General features: G+C 47.7%; 2 protein-coding genes across 5 annotated transcripts in view; one reads left to right on the forward strand and one right to left on the reverse strand.

Moving 5' to 3' along the window:
* DENND11 (DENN domain containing 11) lies at nt 1–23,648 on the forward strand. 3 transcript variants are annotated; one of them, XR_004422183.1, is made up of 10 exons: nt 1–268; nt 7,194–7,293; nt 8,272–8,430; nt 12,310–12,463; nt 12,875–13,013; nt 14,026–14,157; nt 14,334–14,484; nt 15,147–15,215; nt 17,611–18,894; nt 19,077–23,648. XR_004422183.1 is itself a non-coding variant. In XM_033098975.1 (10 exons), exons 1-9 carry the CDS (start codon nt 1–3, stop codon nt 17,804–17,806), a joined length of 1,368 nt encoding a protein of 455 aa, XP_032954866.1. In that variant the 3' UTR covers nt 17,807–17,824; nt 18,565–23,648. The 3 variants fall into 3 exon arrangements, 2 of the variants coding, with proteins under 2 accessions (XP_032954866.1, XP_032954865.1); XM_033098975.1 differs by having other exon boundaries at nt 17,611–17,824; nt 18,565–23,648; XM_033098974.1 differs by having other exon boundaries at nt 17,611–23,648.
* A 1,782-nt stretch (nt 23,649–25,430) lies between these two features.
* Nucleotides 25,431–27,349, reverse strand: part of AGK (acylglycerol kinase) — a 71,937-nt gene continuing 70,018 nt past the window's right edge. For both annotated transcript variants that reach the window (XM_033098976.1, XM_033098977.1), the window contains one exon: nt 25,431–26,643. In XM_033098976.1, coding sequence (XP_032954867.1) covers nt 26,506–26,643 — 138 coding nt within the window. In that variant the 3' untranslated portion in view covers nt 25,431–26,505. The remainder of the gene's footprint in view (nt 26,644–27,349) is intronic.

Raw genomic sequence — 27,349 nt, forward strand, 5'->3', positions numbered from 1 at the left:
ATGGTGGAGCGGGGCGACGCGGCGCCGCTGCTGCGCTGGGCCGAGGGCCCGGCCGTCTCCCCGCCGCAGGCCCCGGAGCTGCAGGCTGGAGGCCGCGGCTGGGGCGGCGCCGGGGGCGGCCGGGTGGCCGCGGAGCCATGGAGGAGGCGGGAGCCCGAGGAGCTGGGTGCCTCCGGGGTGCTGCTGCAGCCCGGGCGCCTGGAGCTGGGCGACGTGGAGGAGGACCAGGTGGTGGCCGTGTTCGTGGTCACCTTCGATCCCCGCTCGGGTGAGAGCCGCTCGGGGACCCGGGATAGGGTCGCCCCCGCCCCCGACCGGGCTTGGGGGACGGCGAGGGAGGGGCTCGCTGCGCGCGCACCCACACACCTGCACCCCCATTCCGCCGGCTGGGCTCCCGCGGAGTGATCGGAGTGCCCCCGCGAGGTCTGGGCGCGGGACGTGGGGCTTTGTTCCCTGCGCCCTCCGACCCCCTCTCCTTTCTGTCCCGCTGGTTCTCCAGATTCCAGTCCGCGCTCCCCTCCCCACTGTCGTGTTTGCGCTTCTCCGACGATAAAGGGTCCTGTTTGTGGCCACCCGCACGCTGGCTTTTGTTTTCTTGCTTGGCCCAAAGAGGCGCCTACCCACCCCTCTCCCCGCCCAGGTTAGCTCCTGAAATCGAGTGACCTAAGCGCCCAGGATCTCTGTTCCCTGCCCTTACTCCCCACCTGTCCCTGCAAGGTAACTTTGCAAGCGGCCAAGTTCACTTTCTCTGACAGCGTTAGTTTGAGGAATTAACGCCGGGAGTGTTAGGGGATGAAATTGAGAAATTAAGCTGGAGACTGATTCAAGGAGACGTCTCCTCAGATAGGCTCTTGCCGGTATTTTGGGGGAATTAAAGGGCTGTTCACATAACCTTTAGCCGAGCCACCCAGTCAGGAAGTGTGCATTTTAGTGGCGAGACACTTTAGGGGTTCAGAAGTGAAGAGATACACTCTCTCATCTGGTCCTAGTCCGTGAGGGGCCTGTCATTCCCAGAGCTGTTCTGTGATCATTATTGGAGGCGGGAGAGCTGAAGCCATGGTTCTAGGGTTGAAGAAAACCCAGGTGTGTCTGTGTCCCTAACTCCAATGGAGTCACTGGAACCTGGAATGCCTGTTGGTGAAGGATTTAACTGCTTCTTTCTGGTCCTCGGACTATGAACGTAAACCCTCATTGCAAAGAACTTGATGGTTGCTATGCAGTGGGAGGAAAAAGGGTAAGTAAGGGCTGTGAGATGGGGATTCAGACAGGGCAGACAGTAGGTTGCAGGTAGGGTAATGTGACTTTGGTCAGGGATTATAAACCAGCAAGACACCGGAAGTGACAGTTTATGGGGAGGAGAGCAGGCCTTTCTGACTCTGGCTGTTCCTCCCTCGAGTCCCAGAGACTTTCAAACTATTTTGTCTGCGACCCACCCTATGAAATTAAGTTTACATCCCAATCAACACGCTCACATACATATACATATGGAACTGGAACCAGTTTCATGAAATAGTACCAAACCCTCTTACATGAAGTGCATACTTGTATTTTGTTTCATTTGTAACATGTTTCTGTGCAGTTCACACATTGACTCACATATGGTTGGGACTCCCAGATACCAGTTAGTTTGAAAAACTGCGCTTTTTTAACCAACGTAACCCTGACTTCTAGATAAAAACAGATACTAATAATACTTACTATGCCCTACCCCCTCACCAACAGGTAAATGTAGCAGGTCCTCGAATAATAGTTTCATTCAACCTGGTTTCGTTAGAACAGTGATGAGAAAAAAATAGATTGCTGATCAAAGCCACTGTCTGGAGTTTTCACATTGTTCCCCTGTCTGCGTGGGTTTTCTCCAGGGATTCCAGTCCTTCCCCCACCCACACACACTTCCCCATCCCTAAGGTCTGCTCATGAGGTGAATGGCATGTCTAAAATGTCCCTGTCTGAGTGTGGGTGTGAGTGGCCTTGTGATGGAAAGGCGTGCTGTCCAGGGTGGGTGTCCACCTGTGCCCTGAGCTGCCGGGAGAGGCTCTGGCGACGTGCAACTCTGAACTAGAATAAGCGGGTTGAGAAAGAATTATCTTACTTGTTTGTATTAATCTTCTTGAAATGTATGTAGAGCGCACATTTCAGTGTTTACTATTTGAAGTATTTTGGGTTTTTATTTAGAAATTTGGTGATGTTTTGGTGACCAGAAATATGCCATAGGAATTTAACCCTTGTTTCTATCAATTAGCTTTTGGTAGAATTGGTTTTGTGATAGATGTTTGTGCTTTAAAGTTCCAGTTTCCCAGAATCTAGCGACGATATTAAATGAGGACTTTCTGTTGATAGGAGCGTGAGATTCACTCTGGGAAATGTTTAAGAGTAATAGAAGAAATGGGACCTTGCCAGGGTCTGATTTAGGGGGGAGAAGGAGAAAAGAAAATCCTACATTAACCACAGACGGAGTTGATAAAATTGAAAAGCAGAGCTGGGACCCTTGCCTGTCTTGTCAGTCACAGGTGGTGAGCGCGGGTTCAGGGGATGCACACATACACAGGTGTGTATTGTAATGGTGTTCAGATTAATATTAGTGTGGAAAGAAGGGATTGTAAACGATTCCTGGACACTTTATGCAAGCCTTTTACTATCATGGTGTTTCATTTCATTCTAATCACCACTCTGTTATCTGATGATCATTTATACCCAATTTATACATGACAGTATCATTGTTCTGGATACAGAAGAAAAGAGTAATTCTTTTGGACATTTAGAGACAAGGTTTGGAAAGCTCAGTTGGGTACCTGTAAGAAAAATCTAAGAGGGTAGAGGCGTGAAAGATGTTATTTTCATTGGACTCATGGTTTGAAAATGATGGTTGTTGGATCTACGAATGATATGAGAACTGGGGGCGCGCACACGCACGCACGCACGCACACACACACTCACTCATTCACGCTCACACTCACACACCCAGCCTTTATCTGGAGCAGGGAGTCCCAGAATGGTGGTGCTGGCCATCTGGACTACAAAGCTGCTATTGAAAGCAGGCCCAGATGCTAGCGAACTATGCAAGCTGGGTGGGAAAGGTTGGCAGGCGGAAGATTGCTATTTCATTGTGTTCGACCCATTATTTAAAGCCCTTGATTTTTTTATTTTTATGTTGTTCTTTGGGTTTCTAGTAAAACGTCCTTTTCTCTGCTTAACTAAGGGAAAAGGGATTGTCACACTTGGAAATCAGCCCTATCCCCTCTCCGCATGTCATGCGGGGTGTCATGCGGGGTCTCAGCTCCCGCTCCCCACATAAGAACGCAAGGTAGGGGAAGGCCAAAAAGGAACACCCAGGGAGCCATAAATAGGGGAGTCATACCACTGTCTTCTCGCTGGCGGCTGGGTTGGAGACACAGGAAGCAGGAGCCACACGATCCGCAATCTGCTGTCCGCTTCTCTGCCAACCGACCCCACTTGCTCACTGCCATCCCCCGTGCTAACTGCAATCCACGCTTGCTAGCTTAGCCACGGCAGTTATATCAGTGGCTAATGGCTAACCAGTAACAGCTGATGGCTAACTAGTCACAGCTGATTGCCATCCGATCATAGCAGACGGCCATCTACTACCCGAGCCAGCACCTTTCCACGTGAGGCTGAGAGCCTGGAAACTGCTCTCTGGGACTCTGTCCCCACACCCCTTGTCTATGGAGGTGACATAGCTGACTCAGCACCTGACTAAGAGCTTGTGTGGGGGCCTGAGGCACGGAAAGCACTGGACCTGCAATGCATGACACCTGTGAAGCCTCATTAGACTGTTTCTGAGATTCACTTTGAAAGGCTACCTTTTCCCTAGAGTTATTTTGTGGGTGTCAGGGGGGAAATTTCTATGCTGTGTGTGTTTGTATTGGGGCAGCTTGTGGGGGGCAGGAAGGGCTCATGGAATGGCTGAGGGAGGAGAACCTGCTGGAGGTTTTTAAGATGTTTCTTTTCCCCTAGTTCTTCCGGAAGAAACTGTGCCTCTCCCAACCTCTAGTAAGTGCCAAATTACAGCTACACACCTAGTCCATTTAGTACATCAGAATGTTCCATGTTTATGTCAAATGTAAGTACTAAAAATCACTCACTAACTTTAATCTCCATACATTCTCTATGTGTTCAATGAAACACAAGCATTTTCTTTTAAACAGTGGAGGTGATCTAGGATCAGGGCTAGCTGAGATGTCTGGGGAGTGACTTGGATGCTTCCCAGGTCATCTGACTTGGGCAAATAAGAAATGGCTCCAGTCACGGGTGGGAAACTAACAAAATAGAATGAGAACAGAAAATTTACAGTATAATTTTGGGATGCAAAGAGCCGTCCTGAGAATGGCCAGCTGAAAGAGGCAAAGAAAGAGACAGCCAGCTCTGACGGCCCACAGGAATGTCCCTTAGAATGATTAACTGCCACCTCCTTTCTCTGTCGTTTCCATCAGATGTCAGTGGAATACACTTGTGGTTAATGTCATTAATTTCTCACATTGGCAGAACCTTTCCCAGGCCACTGGTGATTCACCTGCTGTGGTTTTCAGGCAGAAGTCGATTTGCGGCCATCTGCTGTGAATGCTGTTGCTTCTCGGGAAAGTCGAGGGAGAGTGAAGTGACAGCGGGAATCCCAACAGCCACCAGTTACTGCATGACCACTGTGTGTCAGGGACTATGCTGGGCGTTTCCAGGGCCTTGCCTCCCCTCCCCCCGCCAGTCTTCTCTGTATGATGAGAAAAACTGACCACAGAACCACTAAGGCACCTTAAGTCACAGGGCAGAGAGGGACAGAGCCAGGGACGATCCCAAGTCTGCCTCCCTCCAGGGCCTGCTCTCTGTCCCCACACCACTCCACTGCCCAGTGAAAAATGATACCTGGTCTGTGACATGGAAGGGTTTTTTCCCATGTAAAATTAATTCACTGGAATTCAGCCATGGATTGGCATATGGCTGAATTGAAACCACCCGGATGAATTTCTTCCTACCTCAGGTTTCTTTACACTGACTCCTTCTTCCTCTGCTTTGGATATACTTTCATCGTAGGTGATTTTAAGACTACCTATTGAAAACTATTGAAGACCAAAAATCAAGTGATACGGGCCGTTTACTTTTCTGGTGTTGGAGTCTGAACCAAATAATCTTTCTGGTTTCTTCCATGTGGTGTCGGGACCACGAGACTCCTGGATTCTTGCCTTTATTCCCGAGACAGGATTCCTTTTTACTTTCCAGCTGAAATCAGGGCATATGTACATACTAATGGGAAGAAGCCAATAGGAAGAGTAGAAATCAAGGCATATATTGGAGAAGGGAAACTGGGGGCAAAGCTTCACTTTCGAGGTTAGAGGGACGCAGTCCTGCTTATGAAACAAAGACGGCAAGAGGAAATCCTTGGTTGGGAAATGCGCAACAAGGAAGGAGAAAGAGGAAGAAAAGCCATGTATTTACCATTACAAAGAGATCGTTTTGGTCCAAGGTCATTGCTTTTTCTATTTTAAATACATGAGATGAACTTTCTAATGGGCAACAGCAGTCGCAGCGAATGTCTGTTCTCCCAAGACAAATGGTGATTCGTGAAATGCAATGTGCGTGGGGCTGTGGTCATTTCACATTTAAACAGGAATAAAGACAGAGGGGACCCTGTATGCCGCCAGGACAGAGTGTACGTCCCCCATCTAGGAGCGTATAACCCTTCAGCTCTGGGAGGCCCTCACACACACAGCTGCCAGGCTGACCTTGGAGTGGCAGGTACGTCCACAGCCAGGCTCAGCATTGCCTTCTGGGTAACTGAGCCGCCAGCACAATGAAGGCGTTTGTCCAAATTCTTTAAACAGGGACTTATTTGCCTTTGCAGGAGCCGAGCACCTGACACTGTGCTGCCAAGTTATGTTCTACCAATATTTACTGAATGGCTGAATGTACGCAATGCAGATTGCCACGTCTGTTCCTCATCAGTGCCCTCCTCGTAAGCTTTCTTTGCAGCTAAAGGCTAGGCAGGGGCTGTGATAGGCCCAAGAAAAGGGTGGACGTGAAGTTGGAAGGAGAGAGAATTAGGGGCAGAGAGGCATCTGTCAACGGCGACACGTCTGTCTTTGATTGACTCCCCCTGAGGTGAAACCTTGTGTTGAATTTCCCCAGGCCCCAGCTCCCTGGCTGAATTCCTAAAGTGTGGTGAGCGTGTTTGGAAAACCAAAGGCCTCGGTGTGTGAAGACTGGGCCTGGGTTGGTAAAGCTCCATGTGTGGGTTTTCTAGCATTAAGTGGCTCACCACAAGGATTGCTATTTTTGCAAAACCGCTTTAGGCCTCCAGAAGTTTCATATATAACCTGGCTCCCAAGTTTTGAGAACAGTAGACTATTTCTGTTAAGGGATGACCTTTGGCTGTGATGCCGCTTCATGCCCCTGTTTATAAGCCCTTATGTCTACCAGTCCAGAGACTGTATTGTGTGTTTGTAGACTGGGTATGCAATTCCCCTAAGGCCCCAAACAATTATCTGAAAGCATTGTTGTCCGGCATTATTGGTGGTATTTCTAATGCCTAGGAAATTAGGACTTAGAGCACTGATGATAAGCTTGCTCTAAAATGAAATCTCACAAGTAACTTAGTATTTTTATTTTGAAAATTTTGACTATGCATGAAAATAGGGAATATTCTCTAGTGTCCGCTCAAGCCTCTAGGTAACACTGTACAATTCTCTGGTTCCCTCAGTCTGATGGATGCTTGTCACTGCTACTTTCTAAATTCCCACGTTACCCTCTGTCATAGCCATGTACCCCCCAGGACCCAGAACTGTAGTCGGTGGTCTGCTTGTCTGTCTCTGTGTTTATCTCTGGACTCTAATCTTTTTGAGGTCCGAGACTCTACCTTATTTGACTTCGTAGCTCCAACATCTAGCCTAGTGGAAACTCAGTAATTAATGATGAGGGAATGAGCCCCGAAATGCTGGAAGCAAAGAACGAATGGCCGAAGCCTGGCGAAGAGCCTCATCCGGGTAGAGAGGAGAAGGAGGGAGGGCCTTCGAGTAACTCAGGAACTCGGCCAGCACGTGGGTGATGGACGAGATGATCCACTGGAGCGTCTTGGTGGTTGAGTCACCAGCACATTTCTTGAGAAGCCATGTGTGCTGAGCCCTGCACTAAGCCCCTTTCTTTGAATGATTGTTTCTTTTAACGTGTGGCCTTTTTCTTCCCCACAGGAAACATGGTGGAATGGTGTTTACCTCAAGATATTGACCTCGAAGGTGTTGAGTTCAAATCTATGGCCAGTGGGTCCCATAAAATCCAGTCTGATTTCATGTAAGTAGTTGTAAATGTAAGTCTTCTCTATACCATTTCCTCCCTGCTCTCTACTTTCCTCAGAGCATAAGGGCTCTTATCAGGGGCTCTTCAGGAGGCGTGTGTCAGTGCCCTGAAAATATATGTATAGTCTTGTGTTTATCTTAATTTTCTAGCAAGAAGGTCCCTAGCTTTCATTAGACTCCCAATGGATGTCACGACCCCCCAAAAGTTAAGAATTCCTACCACAGAGTTCTCTCCCTTTCAAAGCTATTATTGGACCTCCCTTGAGGTTTGGCTTTAATAAAAGAATTGTTTAGTTATGGCTAACTCAAGACATTTCATGTGCTAAAACTTGGAATTCCAGCTTTAAGTATGGCCAGTTCATTGTCCTGTGTAATTAAGATTCTTGTGGGGGAGCAAACGGAAAGAATGGAAAGGTAAGGAAGTCACTTTAACTTCTCATTGGGCTGAAATCATGACTGTTACAAGTGTGAGAAAGGGGAAGGAAATGAATGACAGCTCTGGTCATATGCTCAATTAAAAACATCAGAGACTCAGGAAGTAAGGAAGGGATCAACAGCGTTTATGGTAATAGAACAGAGTAGTGGTTCTAAATGGGCCTGAAGATGAATCTTTGTTCTGATTCTGCCATCAAGTCCTTAGCTGTTGTGCAGAAGAGGGCAAGGGGTCTATTTATGGTCATGGGAAGTTGCCTAGCAGGCTTGCTAGAGGTCAAGTCCTAGCTCCAGCTGGATGACCCTTGGCGAGCTCCATACTTTCTTTGAGCTTTGGTTGTCTTATCTGTGAGGTTGAGTAGCTTAGGCTAATTGTTCCCCCAAGATTCTAAAAAAAGTGGTTTTTTTAGGCTGAGCTTTCTCATGGAGACCCTGGACACAGTTATTTCTTTTCTTGGGGATTGCATCTCAAAGGAAAAAACAAAGCAAAACGAAGTGTCTGTCTGCTTTTGTGCCACACTCCATCTTTGGTCTATTTTAGCTATTTCCGGAAAGGGCCCTTCTTCGGCCTGGCCTGCTTCGCCAACATGCCTGTGGAGAGTGAGCTGGAGCGTGGCGCACGCATGAAGTCAGTGGGCATCCTCTCTCCGTCCTACACCCTGCTTTACCGGTATATGCACTTCCTGGAGAACCAGGTTCGGTACGTGCCTTACGTCCGTGCAAGGGAGGCCGCAGGGACCTGCCAGCTGGTGCGTTTTGATGAGGCCTCGAGATAAAGGTTGTGTGCCAATCAACAGATGCCTTTTCCAAGAACGTCCGCCGCCGTGTTTCCCGCCTCAAGTGGTGGTGGTTTTGTTTCGGTCAGCGTCCTGCATATACCATTCTTCATGGTATAATGAAAGCTGGGGCAGATTTTGCTTTCAGTTTATATATAACACTGTCATCATGATGACATGAATGAATGAAATAATTTGCCGTCACGTGCATGATCTTTGTTACCCTAAAGCCACAATAATTACCTCCTCGCCCCAGGAAGGCAAACAGACTCTAAGAATTCTAAAGCCTAAGCATTTCTTATTTAGGGTAATATTATTTGGGGTAATAGGGAGGGATTTTTTTTTTTTATTAGAAGCAGCAAAACTAGTCATTTACTATTGTTTTTCATTATGAAGTCATTAATTTCATTTCAGATTTTGAGGCAGAAAGCTATCCCTAATCCCTAAAGCACTGTTAAAATTTTAGCGTATTTTCCGGTGTGCATGTGTGTGTGTATTTTAAAAAATACACACTTGACATACGTATGTATTTTTCTGTATTTGAAAAATTCCTAGTTTTGCATCTTAGAAGTAATTCCACGGAGAAAGAAAGAACATTTTTATTGGGATCCTGATCCTTTTAAAAACTGATTCCTTTTGGAAAAAAAAAATTAATTTCTCAAATAGGCAATACATTCTCATGGTTCAAAAGCCAAAAATTATAAGGCAATGTTATATTAGTTTGGGTCCTGGCTAACTGGTGATAACTAGCGCCAAGATGGCTTAGATAAGCTAGAATATTCTTTCTCTCTCATGGGACAGTTTAGAGGGAGGCAGGTGGACAGGGTGGGCAGCCTTTATAAATAACGCTGCTCTGAATCCTCACAAACAAGTACCATTTCACATGTAAGCAAAATATGTGGACGTTAAGTTTCCAGAAATAAAATGGGGGGTTCAAAGGGGATGTGTTTTGTATATATATATATTAATAGATGTTGTCAAATTGCTTTCCATAGATTGTACCATTGTACTATTTTGCATGCCCAACAGTCATGCTCCCTCTGACATTGCCAACCCCAAAATAAAACTTTTGGATTTTTGGCATCCTGATGGGTAAAACGTGGTACATGAGTGTCGTTTTAATCTGCATTTTTCTTCTTATGAGTGAGGTTGCGTTTGAGACATTTGTCTCTTCCATCAATCGTTCCTAGCCTTTGCTAAGAATTTTTTCTTTTTTGGTTGTTGGCCTTTTCATATTAATTTCTAGGACTTCTTTGTATAATGGAAGATTTGTTCTTTGTGACATAAATTGAAAATGTTTTTCCACTTTGTCATTTATCTTTTCACATTACTTTGTCATGCAGGTGCCTCCTTTCATTGAATTCATTTATCTTTTTCTGGCTTCTGGCTGTTGAGTCACAGTTAGAAAGGTTTTCCAGTTTGGTGTTAAAGAGGACACAAGGTTAACATGAGAGAAGAGATTTGCATGAGAGAGAATGAGGAAAAGAAAGCAGCATAGTGAGGGCAGCCCAGGTCCTGAGAGGGATAATACTCGACTGCAGCAATGATGTTTATAGAAATTAACTAGACTTGATTTCTGAAAACACCTAATCTGTGTTTTATATCATTTTTGTGGTCTTTCGTATTAATCAAACTTGCATCAATTTGACACAGATCCCTGAAGAGCCCCTGAAATCTGCCCTCTTCTCAGAGTAGACAGACACAGCTTAGCCATCAAGGGTTTCCCATCTACGCACGAACATTTGTAAGAATGAAAGATGATTATAAGCACCCCCTCCAGAGTCATTTCTTATTACATCATATGACCGCTTCCTTGTGCAAAGCTTAAAACAGAATGTCTAGGAACCCCCAAATTAGCTGTTACTCAGAGAGGAACTTATTTTAGTAATCATTTTTTCTAAATGTAGTTGATTTGTGTTTCTTTTTCTTTCTTTGTTTTTTTTTTTTTTTTTTTTTTTTTTGGCTTTTTTTGTTTTTTCTTTTGAAGATGTAAATTTTCCTGTTTTTTTCCAGGGCTTGCCTACCACCTTCCCTATTTATCCCATTCCTGTGCCTTCACAGCGTGCCTGGCTAGATCCTGCAGGATAGCTAGGAAGGAAGGAAGGAGCCGAATGTTTTGTGACTGACACGTGTCACAAACTGTGAGGCACTTTTCCCGCTTTATAACAGTTCATTTTCATCTCAAAATGATACCAAGGTAGTATTAGTATCTACTAAAATGTAGCATCTACGTTTTAAGGAGAGGGAAGAGAGCAGATTTTCAAAAGTGTATAACTTGCCTGATGTCCACAATGAGTGGTAGCTGTAGCCGTGACATTGGGAGCTGTAGCCGTGACATTGGGAGCTGTCAGTCAGTCTGGAATGGAGATGGCTGGAGGGCAGCTGGCTACCGGTTGGAGGATGAAATCTTAAATCTGAGTGGTTTGTGTCAGCATTTGAAGTAAGCCGACAGTGGCATGTTGGGAGCATGGCCTATGTTAGTCTCCATTGCTCCAGGGCCAACCATAATTGGGGGTACCTCCCCTTGCTCAATAATACAAGATTTTTTTCTTTTCCGTTGCAGTATGACGGAAATTGTAGGGTACCAAGAAAACACAAATGGGCTAAAAAGGTTTTAATGCCTTTTGTTTCTCCCTATGTTAGTTTTCTAGGGCTGCTATAACCAAGTACCAAAAACTAGGTGACTGAGAATAACAAAAATGTGTTGCCTCACAGCTCTGGAGGCTGGAAGTCTAGTCATCAGCAGTCGGTTCCTTCTTGACGCTGTGAGGGCGAGTCTGGCCTTGCCTGTCGCCTAGCATTTGCTGGTTTGCTGGCCACCTTGGTGTTCCTTGGCTTGCAGACACATCACTCCTGATCTCTGCTTTCATCTGTACGTCCTCCTCGTGTGTGTGTCTGCACGTCCAAATTTCCCCTTTTCATAAGGACACCAGTCATACTGGATTAGGACTCACCGGAATGCCCTCATTTTAACGTGATGACCTCTGTAAAGACCCTCTCTCCAAATAAGGTTATATTCTGAGGTACAGGGGTTAGGACTCCAACATATTTGTTTTTTTGGGGGGGGAGGTGGACACAGTCCAACCCCTAGCACCCCCACTAAACATTGTGCCAAATAGTATCTACAGCTCTCGACTTGAAGGCAGGATTCTCCCGTCCAAATGGTCCAGGGCCTCAGGGCAGCTTTCTTTTGGGGTCAGTTGGCAGGGCTGCCCACAGCCAAATGTCTGCCAGCCCGAGCGGGTGGGGGTGGCGACAGAAGAGATTTTGAGTTTTGTTTGTTACTTGGTGTAGAAATTATGGGCCCTTAATGACATCTAAGAATTGTTTTCCCGTATTTGAGGCACTGAGGGGTAAGCGTCCTCTTATTCTTTTCTAACAACAAAGCAAGCAAGCAAGCAAGCAGGATTTCTAAACAGAGCAGCTGGAAGCAGGGAGCCTGTGGTCTTCTAAGCCAGGCCTTCTCACAGGTCGCAGCCTTGCTCTGGGAAGTGGCACACACTGTTAGCATACCTTGCTCAAGAACAATAGGCATTAGTCACAGTCTGTTAATTCTGCCCATTTGCCCGTGAGAAGGGCAGTGAATGTGTTCTGTGGTGCTATCGGAGCAGAGCCACGGTTGAGCTTTTCCCAAGAAGCTTCTGTAACAACAAAGGAGGCGTCCTGGGAAGCCTCAAACTCTTCATCCTGCGTCTTTTCAGTGTATCAGGTCTTTGTCCCGACGTGTTGGAGGCCCTGGGATGGTGGGAGTGAGTGGCAGAGCTGCGGCCAGAGCCCTTCTCACTCTGCCCGTGTGTTTGCAGACACCAGCTGGAGATGCCTGGACATTACTCCCATTTGGCCGCCTTCTATGAGGATAAGAAAGGGGTACTCCGTCCTGGTCCCGGGAGAGGCGGCAGCCTGCCCCCCGTCTGCTGGCTGCCTTCCATCCACCGATACATGTACCCTGAGATGAAGGTGAGGTCAGCCGTACTCTCACAAGTCCTGGACTCGCGTCTGGCTACAGTCGTTCTTAATTTTTTTTTTTTAATTAACAAGGAATTTATGTCTTGGGCTCATGCCCAAAGTCTGCATTTGACAGAGCGGGATTGCTAACCTAAGTGTTTGGGTTCTCTTAAAACATAAGGCAAGTTATCGTAGACAATATGCTTTCTGGACACTTCTATAATCATGGTGCAAAGCTGGGTGACAGGCCAGTCGTGCTGGACTTCTAGGGGCAAGAGGTAGATTTAATTCTATTGATCGCTTCAGATATTTTAAAGCCAGACGTTTGAACTAAAGATGAAGAGTCTGAACAGGTACATTTTCTTAGTTATAATACTCGTATTTTGCTTATTTCTAAGAAGTTATTCTTCCTTTTTTTTTCAGATCACACACCCAGCCGGCTGCATGTCTCAGTTCATTAAATTCTTTGGAGAACAGATCCTTGTCCTTTGGAAATTTGCCTTACTTCGGAAGCGCATTTTGATATTTTCTCCCCCTCCTGTGGGCGTCGTGTGCTATAGAGGTAACCAGCAGCCACGGCCAAGGGCTCGTCCTGAGTTCCCTGGAGCAGAAGCTGCTTGAGTCTTTCTTTTGTTGGCCCAAGGTCAGAAGAGTTTGGGCCATATCCAGGGGGTCACGGGTGTTCAGCCTGGGAGGGACACGGTTGGATTTGTATTATAGAATGTGGACTCTGGTGACAACAGACGGTGGACTAGGTGGCAGATCAGTAGTCTGATGAGAGATAAGGGTCTGGATTAAAGTAGAGAAGATGGATTCCAGGTATAGTTAAGAGATAAACTTGACAACATTTGGTGCGTGATTGGGCTGTAAGATTCTGCTGTGTGTGAGGTTGTAATGGACGAAGAGTCTAGGATGACGAGGACGGTGGGAACCCTAGACCAGGAGGAGTAGATGGGGTGGTGTGACCGCATTGGCTTGGGACACGGTGAGTGTGTGCTGTGAGGCCCACACACCAGGCACTGGTCTAGTTGGGTCAGAACCTTGGGGGGAAAGTTGAGCTACATACAGATCAAGCTGAGAGAGCTGCCAACCCTGGAGGGGGGTGGCATCACTTGGGGAGAGAATGCGTGAGGAGAGGCGTGCCAGTGTTTGAAGAGGCAGGCACAGGAGGTGAACAGTAAAGGTGGAAGACACAGGAGGCTGAGGCAGAACCGTCAGGAGGAGGGAGGGAACCAGAAGACGAGAGGGTTCAATAGGCACGAGTTTCGAGGTCACTGATGCCCAATCCTCAGCAAGCCCTAGTGAGGTGAAGACTGACCCATGTCCACTGGATTTGGTAGGACATTGCTGGCATGACCTTGACGAGACCAGGTTCTGCTGTGGGACCCGAAAGGCTCCCCATGTCCCCACCCCGTCTCCTCACAGCGCAGGACCTCCTGGTTACCCAGGTTACCCAGGACAGCACAAAGCAAAGCCTGCCACACGTCCTGGGAGGCCGACCCTGAGGCAGCGGCCAGCGGGAGTGCGGGGCGGGACGGCCTCTCCTCTGCCCTCACCGCCTCTGTCCCCCACAGTGTACTGCTGCTGCTGCCTGGCCAACGTGTCCCTGCCCGGCATCGGGGGCACCATTCCCGAGTCCAAGCCTTTCTTCTACGTGAACGTGGCCGACATCGAGAGCCTGGAGGTAGAGGTGTCCTATGTGGCCTGTGAGTACGGGGCCCTCCCTGCCTCCCACCCACACGTCCCTGCCCTGACCTCTGCCAGACTCCCAGCTCCCCGCAGACTCGGGGCTCCCCAACTCTTTGTTGTCCCATTGGGGTCGGGCTGGCGCCCTTCGGTGACAGCCTCCGGGTTCCCACCTCCCGAACCTCGGGTCTCACAGGCACCACAGAGAAGATTTTTGAGGAGAAGCGAGAACTGTACGACGTGTATGTGGACAACCAGAACGTGAAGACACACCATGACCACCTGCAGCCCCTGCTGAAGATAAACAGCGCTGACCGGGAGAAGTACCGGCGGCTCAACGAGCAGAGGTAGTAGGGCCGGGGCCCGGGCACACGTGTGCCCACAGGTGGCAGCAGGTGCAGCCAAGGCCGCACACATTCAGAGATGTCCCCCGGGGCAGCCCTTCACAGGACAGCTGGGGGGGCTCTCTGTCACGCCCGTCCTGTCCACACTTTCCCTTGTGGCACATGGAGGGTGGGTGGTGAAGGGAAGCCCTGCAGTTGGAGAAGCCAGGCCCCCAGCACACGGTCCTAATAGGAGGGTAGCAGGTACACGGGGTGACGTCTTTCTGATGGACTTTGGAATCTGTGAAGCCCAAGAGAACCAGCAGTAGGAGCCCCACAGTGCTGAAAACTTGCTTGTGCATTGTCTCATGTCATTCTCCATGATTTGGTCATCGTGGGGAATAAATGGTATCATCACCCCTAGCTGATGGGCACTTTGGAGGGATTGTCACTTGCCTGAGATCACACAGGGCCAGATGTGGCCCTGGATCCTCGGGGTCTTGACTCCCAGCCCTGTTTATTCCTTTCCTGTCCCTCGTCTCCCTGCCTTGGGACCAGGGGGCCTGCTCTGGGTCCCCCCCTTTCCTGGGAGGCGGTGGCCCATGCAGATGCCTGACTGCTGACCGAGCCGGTGGCAGGCGTCCTCGCAGCTGTGCCAGAGTCTCACGGTGTTCTCCTCACAACAGGCAGATGCTGCTGTACTCCCAGGAAGTGGAGGGAGACTACAACCCATGTGAAGAGGACCTCTTTGTGCTGTAAGTCAACGGAGGGTCCCTTAGCACGAATGCTGCAAGCCTGGGTCCTTCCCACGTCATCCACTGCAGTCCAGGGACATCCTTTATTGCTGCTGTCAGTGTAAGAAATAGCTAAACCTGTAGAGAATTCTTGAGTTTGTTGAGCCAAACTGACGACATATACCAGGGAGTAAGATCTCCCATGCTCCAGAGAAGAACAGTTTTGCAGCTTATTTTATACATGAGAATCAAAGGAGGAGACGAAAGGAGGGTTACATGAAATCCATTGGTGGTAGATTAAGGAGGTGGGAGGAAGCCTAACAGGGAAATCTCCAGGGTTAGATTAAAGGCCAAATGGAGAAACATGCTTCCTTTACATTGGCGGGTACAGGCTAGTTAATAGTTCACATTCGCAGCACATAGAGATGGTATGCGGGCAACGAGTTAACCGTGAGGGGTTCTGTGGTCTTATGCTCTGGTGCTGGTGGTTGTGCCTTTGAGGAAAAGGAACTTACTCTGACACGTCAAAGGTACGGGACCTTAGATGCATGAGAACAGTGGACACGGCTCACTCAGGGTAAAGACTGACCTTTGCTGAGGAAGCTGTGGACCTGGCATGTGACTACCCGCTACGACCTGCCCAGTTAGGAATTTGTGATCAGACCATCCTGGGTGGTTACTTTTGGTCACGTGGCTTGTCAGGCCTGCCGTGCAGCTCCAGAGCTTGTCAGGGTTATTGCAGAGCCCCTTTCCATTCACGCTGCCAGAGGCACTTAGATCTGGGCTCCAAACCGTCAGCCCTGAACCCTGAAATGCCGGTAGTGGGGGACCCAGAGGAGTTAAGGAAAGAAGCAGGGGAAGGTTATTGAGAGAAAATGGGGGTCCTGAGGTTTGTCTTTCTGCTGGGCATTGCACAGAAGGTCTGTCTGTCCCTCAGCATTTAGGGCTGGTGGTCCGGAGCCCAGCTCTAAGTGCCCCTGGCAGTGTGAACGGAAAGGGGCTCTGCAAAATAACCCTGACAAGCTCGGGAGCCACAAGGCAGGCCTGACATGCCCAGTGACCAAAAGTAACCACCCAGGATGGTCTGATCACAAATTCCTAACTGGGCAGGTCGTAGCGGGATTCCGGTCCCTCATTGCTTCCTTTGAAGAGGGCAGTTCCTTGTACTGAGCATTATGGGATAATCTGAATATTGAACTCTTGAACCTAATGAAATTCCCCCAGATCTGTGGATGGTCAGGGTGGGAGCCCTGGCCTTCACACCTGGAATTCATTCATAAGCAGCTGTTGAAATCGTGTTCGGTGATGAGAACAGAATTGCAGTTGAAACGGAAACAGTTCTCCCAGCTTCCTGTTTGGTCGTCCTCCCTGTGTCCCGGGATGGGGGTGGGGCATCGCACTCACAGTTAGAACCATTTCTAGCTTTGATGTTGAAAACTTCAGGGTGACATTTCAACACCAGCACAGTGCTGTGATTCTAAGACGGTGTTCTTTCTAATGGATACTCGCTGTTCAGAGGTAACAGTGTCTGGGGATTGAGCAGAGAGCTGGCGGTCTCCCCAGGTCTGACACATTCCATTGTATCTGAAAATCCTGGGCTCCCGGAGCTTCTCTGGGCCCTGGGCCCCTCTGCGGAACCCACGAACTCTGTGGAACACAGCTGAAAAGTCCAGACAGTTCTTCTCTGAACATGGTCCCGATATTCATGTAGTTCTGCAAATCAGCGACACGTAGACCATGCGCTGTGCATAATTTTTTTAAAAAGTAATCAAAGGAAAATAAACGCCCAAGGATGACGGTGAGCTATGGCAGTATTGGAACCTACAGCCTGACTCCGTGGCTCCTTCACTCTTCACTTCTAGCCTCGCTGGTGTCCAAACATCCCCGTGCCTGCCCCGCTCCTCTGAGCTCCACCTTTAATGTGTGGAAGGTCAAGGTCACGGTCAGCCTGGCACAGTCTGCGGTGGCTCGGCTGCTGCTCTAATAGCCAGGCCTTGAAAGATGCATTTCAGTTTCTCACTTTAAGTCTTGACCTCAGAACTTCATTATCAGTTGTTTTGCTTATAACTTTCCCTTATGACGAAGCAGAAAGAGAGCAACACAGGATTTGGGGGCCTCTCCCTGAGCTTATGTTTAAACCTCCAGTAACCTCTCCAGAGGGAGACCACTTTTTTGGCAACCAAGCCATCACTTGCTCAGAGATTTAGCTGATGATACAGTGACGAATGCCAGTGATTTCTTTGCTCACCTTAACTTAACTTTGATCCTGCGTTCTTCTTTGCAAAGAGATTAGACTTCTGAAACCATTTTAAACGTATATGAACCAAAACGGTGGCGTATTCGTTCCCCATGTATGGACGGCCGGTGAGCTTTCTTGTCTTTTCTGTCCTCCCTCTCCTGTGTCTTGCGACTGCAGGTTTTTCCTAGAGCAAAACAACCGGATATTTCAGACTTTGTTGGAGGTGTCCGCCAGTCAAGACAAAACGCTGACAGCCGAGCATGCCCGGGGCATGGGTCTGGACCCCCAGGGAGACCGCAGCTTTCTGCTGGACCTGCTGGAGGCCTACGGCATAGACGTCATGTTGGTCATTGACAACCCCTGTTGTCCGTAGGGAGAGTGAGCCAGACTGGTGAGCCGCTCCCATGGGGAGTTCACTCCAGGCCCCCGAGGACTCCTTTTTTATTAAATACGAAGGAATATTGTTTATACTTCCCAACAAATGTAATTTTTGCAATCTCCTTTCTTCCCGGGCTCCCTAGAGGTAAGATGAGACTGCCGTGGCTTTGTGTTCTGCTGTGGTAGGATGCCGGAGTCTACCACGTTCTCCCAGAGTGGCTGCCTGGTGTGGTCGTGGGCTTTAATAAAGTTGACTGTCACGTGTCCTTGTTGACTGATGTCAGGGTGTGTGGCGAAGGCCACAGATCATTAGGAGCCACCCGAGCTCTGGAAATATTGGGGTGGACCGTTCTGGAAATCTGTCTGGTCTGTGTCCCTTGATGTATTCAAGAATGAGACAACTGTCTGTCTGCCCAGTGTAGCCTTGGATGTCCACCTGCCCAAAGGTGGAAGCTGGACCAGATGACTTTCCAGTATTTTTATCAGTTCTGGGAGTCCAGTCTTGGAATGAGATCTCGTTTTTCCTGTACATTAGGACAAATCTGTGTCTTCTCTATTTACATGCCTAGAGACCCCAACATGGGACAAAAGGATGTTTCTGACACCAAGTTTGAGCGTCTCTCAGGACAGGATGACAGGGAGAGGTTGCTTTCAGCCAGCTGAAAACTACAATGTTAGAATGAAGTCTTGAATCGTTCCTCAGAGTAAGTCAACATAATGGTGGCCACTCAATGTACTATTCCTCTTTCTCGGAATCCCCACCTTGTGAGATGGGTTGACGAATTCCTAAGGACCATGCCAGCCCTGGAGCTTGCAAGCAAATTCATCTTCCACTTCAGTCTCCCTTAAGAGCTAACCATCCTCTTGGAGTAACTTGGGTGTTTTTAAAGAGGAGCATCTGCAGCCCCCAAAAGCAGACCAGTTGAGGTAGAGGAGAGAGAAGAGGTTTCTTCAGCTGGATGACGGTCTTCCGGATGCGTTACTGGCAGAATCTCTGGATGAAAACAAGGGTCCACTGGACTCCGTCATCAGACAAGGAGCTGAGCTGTTAACTCAGAGGCTGGAGCCTGCTAACAAGACCAGGTACCGGCTCGGCGCCCTCACAGACTTCTCTTTAGCAGAGCCAGCGTTTCTCGAGCTAAGTATTTGGGGCCAGAGATGTAACAGATTTGTTACAGAGCAAATCTGACAGTGCCATCCCTCCGGGAAAGTGGCCGGGAAGCTCGAGTGTCAGCGATGAGTGTATGTGTGCTTCCCTCCGACAGGGTTTGGTCCGGGACAGCTCCCATCGGTCTCTGCCTCTTCTCTCTGGCTGCGTGTCAGCTTAGGTGAGACAGAGACTGTTAACCACAGGAAGCCAGCTCTGATGAGTTCCTCGGCCATCATTTAGGATTTTGACTTGGAATACTCGGCTATTGGTGACAAATAGTTTCTTCACCTTCACCCTTCCTACCTGGTTGTGTGACTGAAATCGCGATTCGTGTATCCACGTCCCCAAGTTCCAGCCAGGCTAATGTACACAACAGAGAGAAATAACTTCCATGGAGCTCCTTGATAGAGAATTCAAGACTAAAGAAATTCACATGTGGAAATGCAAATAGACACTGATTCGTCACTGTAGCGTCTTTTATGTAAATATATAAATAAGTTGGGGCATTGAAATGTAAACTGTACAACTACTACATTTTTCTCCTCTGCAGTGCGGGTTGCACCATCATTTCAGTAATACATAGGTTTACAGAAGCAAAGAAATCTGTGTTCAGAAGTTGAAGCTTCACTGCCATGTTCTTTGAAGAGCAAACCTTGTCCTCTTGTCTCTCGAGAAGTGACCTTTCTAAACTTGGGTCAAGTAACCATTCCTGGTGTCTCCAAGTTCAAGGTCTCCTAAGGGGGATGAGTGGTCAGAGCAGGGGTAGGGGTGAAAGGAAGGCCGGATTCTCTCGGAGGACATAGGTTGACCCTCTTCCTGGGGAATTGGGGGATTTGTTGGAAGAACTTTCTTTTTAAGCACTTCTGTTCGAGTCTTTATGCCTGCGAACCTTTTGTTTCTGTGGTTTTGTAACGCCAAGCTTGGTAGTGCTGATGTAAAGCTAGTGAAAACGAGGTACCCGTAGTTCCTTTGAATGGTGGGTCAGGGGTTCTGGGCTCCTGTGAACTCCATACTGATGTAGGTGGACGTCTGTCTGCCAGCTCCATGCGTCCATCCTCATACAGAGGGCTGGGGTGTGGGTGCCCCGGAAAGCCGTGGGGCAAGTGCCGTGTCCCAGGTCATATGGAGCCTGGGCTTCGCTGAGCCCAGAGCAGAACTTGTCCCCTCCCTCCTTGTGTTCCTTTGAAGAGGGGACCCAAGGACTGGGTCCCTCCCTCCATTGCAGCTTCCTCGGGGGCCAGAAGTTAGCCCTGGCTGAAGAGCGCGCTCACTGGCTCTGTGGTTTCCTTTTTCACTGGTTGTCATGACCCGAGCATTTCTTGCCTGGACTGATATGGAGCGCCTGGCTTCCAGGGTCACTGTTTGAAGGCTTGCTTTGTCCCTGGTTCTGCTCGCGCTCCTCTGCCTTCTCCCCAGTAGCTTAGGTGAGAGCAGAGCCCCACATCATTTGCTGCCAGTTTTCTAGAAGGGGACTGAGTCTGTGAGGTACGAGGCAGGAATCCTTGCACAATGACAGAGAAGCCACCTGGGCCTGCTTTCATCACGTTGAAATATTTCCTGAGGAGCCATACGCTTTGGTTTGGAAGATCCTCGTGAACACCCTTTGAGGTACCTGCCTTCTAGGTCTGGAAGCTCTTGAGAGGCTGGATGATATTGACCACTGACCTTCTGGGCCAGCTTGGAAACCCAACCTGGGCTGCGGTACCTTAACCACTGGGGGCCTCTGGCCTGGGGGACCTCACGCCCTTCCCTGCCCCAGATGGCTGGGTCGTCCTGGGGAGCTGTTAGCCTGATCTAGCAAGATGCTGAGAGCCAGATGCTTACCTGAGATACCTGGGCTGCCATGTCACCCTGAGACCGAGTTAGAGGACATTTCCAGGTGGCAAATTTCCTTGTGAGGCTGAGAATCCAGGCGTGGGGTTTGTTGATGTTGAAGTGGATTTGTTTCAAGTTTGCAGGCTTGTGAGATGACAATAAGCAATCTTTAGGACAGTGTCCAGTGGTCGTATATCTTAGGACTTTCTTTGGAAGGAGTCAGAAGTAACAGGGCTTATCTCCTACGAGACCAAAACTTATGGGCCAAATCATTTGCTTAGAATTAGCTTTGACTTTCGTCAAGCAGGGAGCGTTGCTTAGAACTGGTGTAGATCATTTGCAATGTAAGGGTCCCACCTGGGGCGCTGTACAGCCCTCAGGAAATTATGACTGCTGTGAAGTAGAAGGCATGGGCCTGCCATAGCCACCATCCATTCCATTGTGGCATCTCTTCTTCCATTTGGCTGGGGAAGGGAAGCTGACTTCATGGACCTACTGACAGAAATCATTTGGCACAGGAATTTGCACCGAGAACTTAACCTTGTTTTGTTCCACCGGAAAGTCAAGATGGGACATTTAAGTGCAGGTCATTGTAAATACCACACGCGAAGCTTCATTTGTCAGTGTAACGACCTACGATGTTTTAGCTAGAACACAAAGGGGAAGATCCATCACAGCTGAGTCACTGTTTCTTACTCTGGTGGCTGTCAGGACAAACTGGCTATTTGTCTTGATACATGGAAAGTCCTTCAAACACAATAAAAAGATGAGATGATTCACCTTTAAACAGGCCTTTAGGGCACCTTTTGCAAAGGGCAGTCATGAATGAACCTTTTCATGGTAATATCGCAGCCCTCCAGGAAGAGGCAGGGACCTCAGGGACCGGTTTGTTTGTGTTTTTTTATGGGACTGCATGGCCGGGGAATGGACTGAGGTGCTTTCTCCAGTCCCAGAGCAGGTCATTCGTGTAAGTAAAGGAGGGGAGGGGACTGCTGGACAAAACCCTAAGACAGTGTTCGCTTGACAGTGAACTTGCCTTGGTGTGGAAATACTTCTAAAACAGCAAGAGTCACTATGGGCCCAGCACGCATGCATGGCTTTATGTCCCTGTTGGGTTCCTCGCTAGTGGGCCGAGAGTCTGAGCAAAGCGCAGTCCTCCTCGGCTGTTTGCCCTGCACTTCTCAGCCCTACCTGGTGCCCTGCGGCCAGGATCCTGCAGGCCCAGTGCCGTCCCCGCATTTCAGGAAAACCCTTTTCTGATTCAGGTAGGGGAAGAGGAGGAGCTAAGGGCTCCTTTTACCCCCAAGCCATGGACTTGTAATATTTCCTTTGTGTTACTAATATACCTCTGTTCCCAGGAGCTCCTGGAGTGCTGAGAGTGGTGGGAAATGGCTAACTGTGAATTACGTTAACGTTTTTCTTACAAGAGATGGGAGTTTATTTTTATATTGGTATCACTGTGTGAAGTGAGGATGCAGAGGCTGAAATGGAAGGAAATTTCCAAACTGTAATCCTAGAAGAAGTGGGCAGTTTTGGACTTTGGAAGCAACTGAGATTTATAAAAGTTTTATTACTTAAATGTTTTGGAGAGTGAAAAAGGAGACTGTGAAATCTTAATAGCCCTCTTTAGGAGATAAACTTGACAGTCCTCGGGAGAATGACCTACCATCCCCAGCCTTAAGCAAAACTTGTACAAAAGGGGGTACATGTGAAAATGCTGATTAGGCCTCCTAACTGGTGGGGCTGGGAGGTGGTTTTTGTAACTGGCACTTTAATTCACTTTTGGAGCTGGAATACAGGGGCAGTTGGATGAAACTGCATGTTCAGAAAGGTAATAAGAATTTTCCAGTGCTAGATAAATAATGATGGAGAAATAAATCCCTGCTTTCATTTCTTTAGAGTTCATTCTAGAAGCTCAGCATAGCATGGGCTTTCAGAGGTAAATAGGATCTAAACTCAGAAAATGTATTCAATTACTGTAATAGGAGGACACATGTGAATTGTGTGCTGTAGAATGCCTATTTAGACTAATGATCCATATACTTTGCTTTCTAAGGATAGTTGGGGAATGGCAGGGGTTGGACCAGGGTATTTATTATAAATTGGCCAGAGATGATCCACAAAATGAAAACTCCACCGAGGTCACTGAGTTAGCTGATTGCTGACATTAGAGTGAAAACGTCCTCTGGGCAAATTAAGCAAAATTAAAGGATAAGAACGATTCTGGAGGTAGCATCAGGCAAGGAGTTTCAGTGCCCACAAAGACCGTAAGTCAGGGAAGGTATAGTTGCTGAGCTTTTGAACAGACAGGGTGGGAGATATTAGGGGTACAGAGTAGAGGAAAACAAAATGCACTTCCTTATTTACCCCCTACCTTGCTGACTAAACTTTCTGTCGGTCTGGGAAAGAAACCTTTTCTGAAAAAGAAATAGTTGTAGCCTTGGAAAAGCGCTTTTCCTCCTTTTTCCAAGTTAGGAAAAGCATAGCCTCCCGGTCACCTTAAATGTCAAACCCCTGTTTTGAGGACCCCAGTCTCAGAGTTATAGCAATAAGAGAAACTGAATCTATTTTTGTTTCAAGTCTTTACCTCATATGATGAAACCTGTAAGACAGCTGATAAGTTTCACCCGGAATATTAGTGCATATAGGTATGTCGTTCTTGCTGTTTTCAGTGGCGATCATTTTAAAGAAAGCTGGGATTATTCTGAAGCCAAGAGCAAATGTTTCTTGAATTGATTTTGTTCTGGGGTACAACTAACATCTGTGTTTATCATATCTGTATATATCTGAACCGAGTTGTGTGCAGAGAGGTTGATATAACTATATTTACAGAAAATTACTTTTTACAATTAAAGTTCACATTTTAACATGAGCACGTGTGCTGCAGTTCTTCATCTAGTCCAAGAAAAGTGGTTTGTAGGAGGGAGGCAGGCCCGCCCCGCCCCGCGCGGGAGCAGAGCCTGCTGGGCTGGACGCTGGCCTCACTGCCAGTGATGCTGGAGGAAACCGGAGCGCTGGTGCCTGTCCTGCGCGAGGCCGAGGTCTGGGCGAACACACTCAGGTAATGGAAGCCAAAGCTGGGAATGGCTGTGCACCCTCAGGGCCATCAGACGACGTCTAGAGAAGGACCCCACAGAGCCCGAAGCCCTTTGTTTCACATCTCTGCCCATCAAAGGTGACTTTAGGAGGTTATGCTCGATGGCTACCTATACATGACCAACACACATACACGTGTGTATGGATACCGTGTGTATATGTACACACTCAATTTTACTGGATTTTGAACCTTTTGGGGAGTTACAGTTTGAGGCAGTATATTCCTAACGTGGTTGGCCCTGTTCACAGCCAGGTTCCCCCTTTCCCAGCCACGTGACCTGTAACATGACCTCCTCCCTGGGCTGGTTTTGTAAAGCAGCACATAGTGCATGTAAATCGGCCAGGGCTTCAGCAAAACGCTTTCTGTTCAACGACATGTAATAGAAAACATCTGTATTTTTAATAGACATCATCTTAGCTTCTGACTGCAGTTGGTCTGACAGGAGGTTTGCACTAAGTAGGAGGTGGGGGAACACCTCAGGTTTGGGGCCCAGGGATGACGCTCTCCTAGCTGCATTGTTAAACAGCCTTTGCATGGACATTATATGGAAGACCAAGGCACTAGATATGGAAACCATATTCTCACAGGCAGTAGTTTGAATCAAGAAAACCAAATTTGAACTGGGGCATATTTATATTTAAAAGTGAATAGAAAGATGACTCTGGATTAACTATCCTTCCCTAACCCTATGTTCCATTATTTCGATGGAAGGATTAGAATCACTCAGGCTACCAGCACGTGTGTGTCTGCTGTCGTGGAAGAAGCCAGAGTCCGTGCTGGTCCTCTATTCTAGAATCAGAATCACTCAATTCTCTGGGCTAATGTGAAAACTTGCTTTTCTTAGGCCCCAGCCTCCCCTCCGTGGGCAGTGTGGAGTAGGTGTGCCTCCCTCTGCCAACAGGTCTGGCCCCACCTGTTATTTTTTTGGCACACGCACAGCTTTTCACGCCACCCTGAAGAATGTACAGCTAAACAGGTAAGCCTTGTTTCTGTGCTCTTCACTTGGCATGGGGTCATGCGCACGTATGTGCTGTCCTGGAACTGACGTGTCCGAGCTGAGCCTGCAGCCAGGGCCTGCCACTTCTTCCCCTCACTCTTTGGCTTCCTCTTTACAGAAGAAAGGCTCACCCATCTTACCATGCTGCACTGCCCTCTAGAGTACAACACCTCAGGGGCACCACCCAGGGAAACGTCCATGGTGAGATTACAAGTCCATAATGGCAATGGCTGGCTAAGAAATCAGTGCTGTGCTTTCAGCAAACTAAGGGAGATCTCATCCAGCTGTTGTTAGATCATTATTCGTGATTTTTGATGACAGATCACTGAGTTTTCGACATGTAGTTCCAAAGGCATTCAGAGAGCTGCATGACAATTATATCTCATCTACTTATTTATGTGCTTACATCTATATTAAAAAATGGAACAAGGAATATGATTGACATTGAGCTCTTATGTCAGCTACAAATAACATTTATGTTCTTCGGTAAATGAACTAATGAGGATAAAGAGCATTCTAAGTAAGTTAATAATTATCAAAAACATGATACTAATACTGTATATCAATAATTATAACATTTATTCTGTACTGAGTTAACACTTAATGAACTAAAAATTTCAAGCATAAAAATCGGTTACATCATCATAGCATTCTTTGCCGACAGAGTGGTACAGAAATACACATACAAGAAAAAACATCAACTTAAATTTTTCAACTACCAAAGAACTTATTTATTTTTGTAAATGGATGAGTGTCAGATCGCTATGTATTTAAATTACACTGAATATGTTTAAAAGAGTGAAGTAACAGTTTTATTTTAAAATATCAATATTTACAGGATAGCAGAAAGTACATACTTTGGCAACTCTAACTTCCTATGAAAAACGTTAGATGTCAGCTTACAAGTGTGAGTGGAAACATGACTTTCCAAACTACCTTTAGGAAGTATGTGAGCAGAAATGTGTGTGAACCACTGCTTTACAATACTACATCCAGGTAAGGCTGTAGTCTCCTCTGGAGGGCGGCTGCTCTTTAAACATGTACCGATTCCTGGGCTCCGTCCTGTTTGAGTTAATCTGGTTGGGCTCCCCGTAACTCAATTTTCAATGAGCACCCCAGATGGTTCTCATGCAAACCAACATTTAAGAAGCACTACTTAAAAAAACTAGTATACGACAGTGTTTCAGCCAAGGCTGAAGAGGGAAACGCCTCACGTATGTCTCTGGATTGAGGAGAGAACGGAAGCAAGCTCCGTCATCAGAACTCACAAAGTAGCAGCACCATCGGGAGCCTGGCACTTCCCGAAAGTCCTTGGAGGCCACTGTGCTTGCACTTCGGGCAGATAACAAGGTCTAGCCCTTTTCCAGCTACTGAGAGTGAGAATTTTCTAGAACTAGCCTGAGAAAAATCCGTACGTGGGCAGGACCGACTCACACAGACATCAAAGCATGCTAAGGGCAAGCGGGCGGCACACAGCACACTTTGGGAAGCACCGTGAGGGAAGGGCACAGGTACTTGCCATGAAAACGCCCTTGGGATCTGCTGACAACACAGGACAGGGGAGGCATTTGGTCCCTTTTGGCCCCTCTGGGGGCCTAAAGTGCAGTCTCAGAGCGCTCTTCTCCTCCTGCCCGCTCACTGGGCTGTGCTCTGCAGCATCTGCTCTCTCTTCCTGGGGTCACAGAAGAACTGCAGTTTCCTGGGGAGCAGCTTCACCTCCACGGGCATCGCTTCATACTCCTCACTGTCAATGCTAAAGGAGCCCCCTGTGCCCTACGGAGAAGAGAGATGGACAACGGCTCACACCCACGCCACGTCATTAAAGCATCGTCCTCGGTGAGGATTTAGTCTAAATGTTCTGTAAAAAGTAGTTCAGAGCTTATGACGGGCAGAGTCTGCTTCTGGAAACACCCAAGTCTACATTCCATGGCAAAGGCTGTACTTTTTTTTTTTTTTTTTTGTGCCTCTATCTCCGGTACTACCAGAGTAGTTTGGCATTTGAGAAGCAAGGTTATAATTTCAAATACATATTAGAAGACAGGCTTCCTGCCATATCTTTAACGAAGGCATTGATCAACGTGTTCCATGCCCTTCTCAGCCCCAATCTTTCTCAAACGAGAAGCGAGAGAGACAGCGAATTCTCGTAGGAAAGCCATTATGTGGATCCATTTGATTATTTTCAAGGTTCTTTAGGACGTGCTTAGCTTTGTGCCTAAGGTATAGCACGCAGCAGTGTAGATTCTATAAAACTGTTCCATAAGTCGTGCATTTAATTCAACACTGGCTGTGTTGAAACAGTGGTGCCACCCAGCATGGGGACACCACATGTTTTGCCTGCAATCCTATTTTGATTACAGTAGTATAATGGCCACAGGTCTTCAGCAGCAATCTGTACGTAACTTTTTCCTGAGGAATTACTAAGAGAATAACCTTACAATTTAGATGGTATTTCCAACTTTTTCCCCATTTACATAGATTA

This window comes from Rhinolophus ferrumequinum, chromosome 26 (genome assembly GCF_004115265.2).
Source record: "Rhinolophus ferrumequinum isolate MPI-CBG mRhiFer1 chromosome 26, mRhiFer1_v1.p, whole genome shotgun sequence".
Lineage (NCBI taxonomy): Eukaryota > Metazoa > Chordata > Mammalia > Chiroptera > Rhinolophidae > Rhinolophus > Rhinolophus ferrumequinum.

Bases quoted from the DNA above. Each gene is read 5' to 3' on its own strand.
- DENND11 (XM_033098974.1), top strand. From the start codon at position 1: ATGGTGGAGCGGGGCGACGCGGCGCCGCTGCTGCGCTGGGCCGAGGGC. The intron at 269-7,193 runs GTGAGAGCCGCT...TCTTCCCCACAG, and splicing joins CACCTTCGATCCCCGCTCGG to GAAACATGGTGGAATGGTGT. The intron at 7,294-8,271 runs GTAAGTAGTTGT...GGTCTATTTTAG, and splicing joins AAAATCCAGTCTGATTTCAT to CTATTTCCGGAAAGGGCCCT.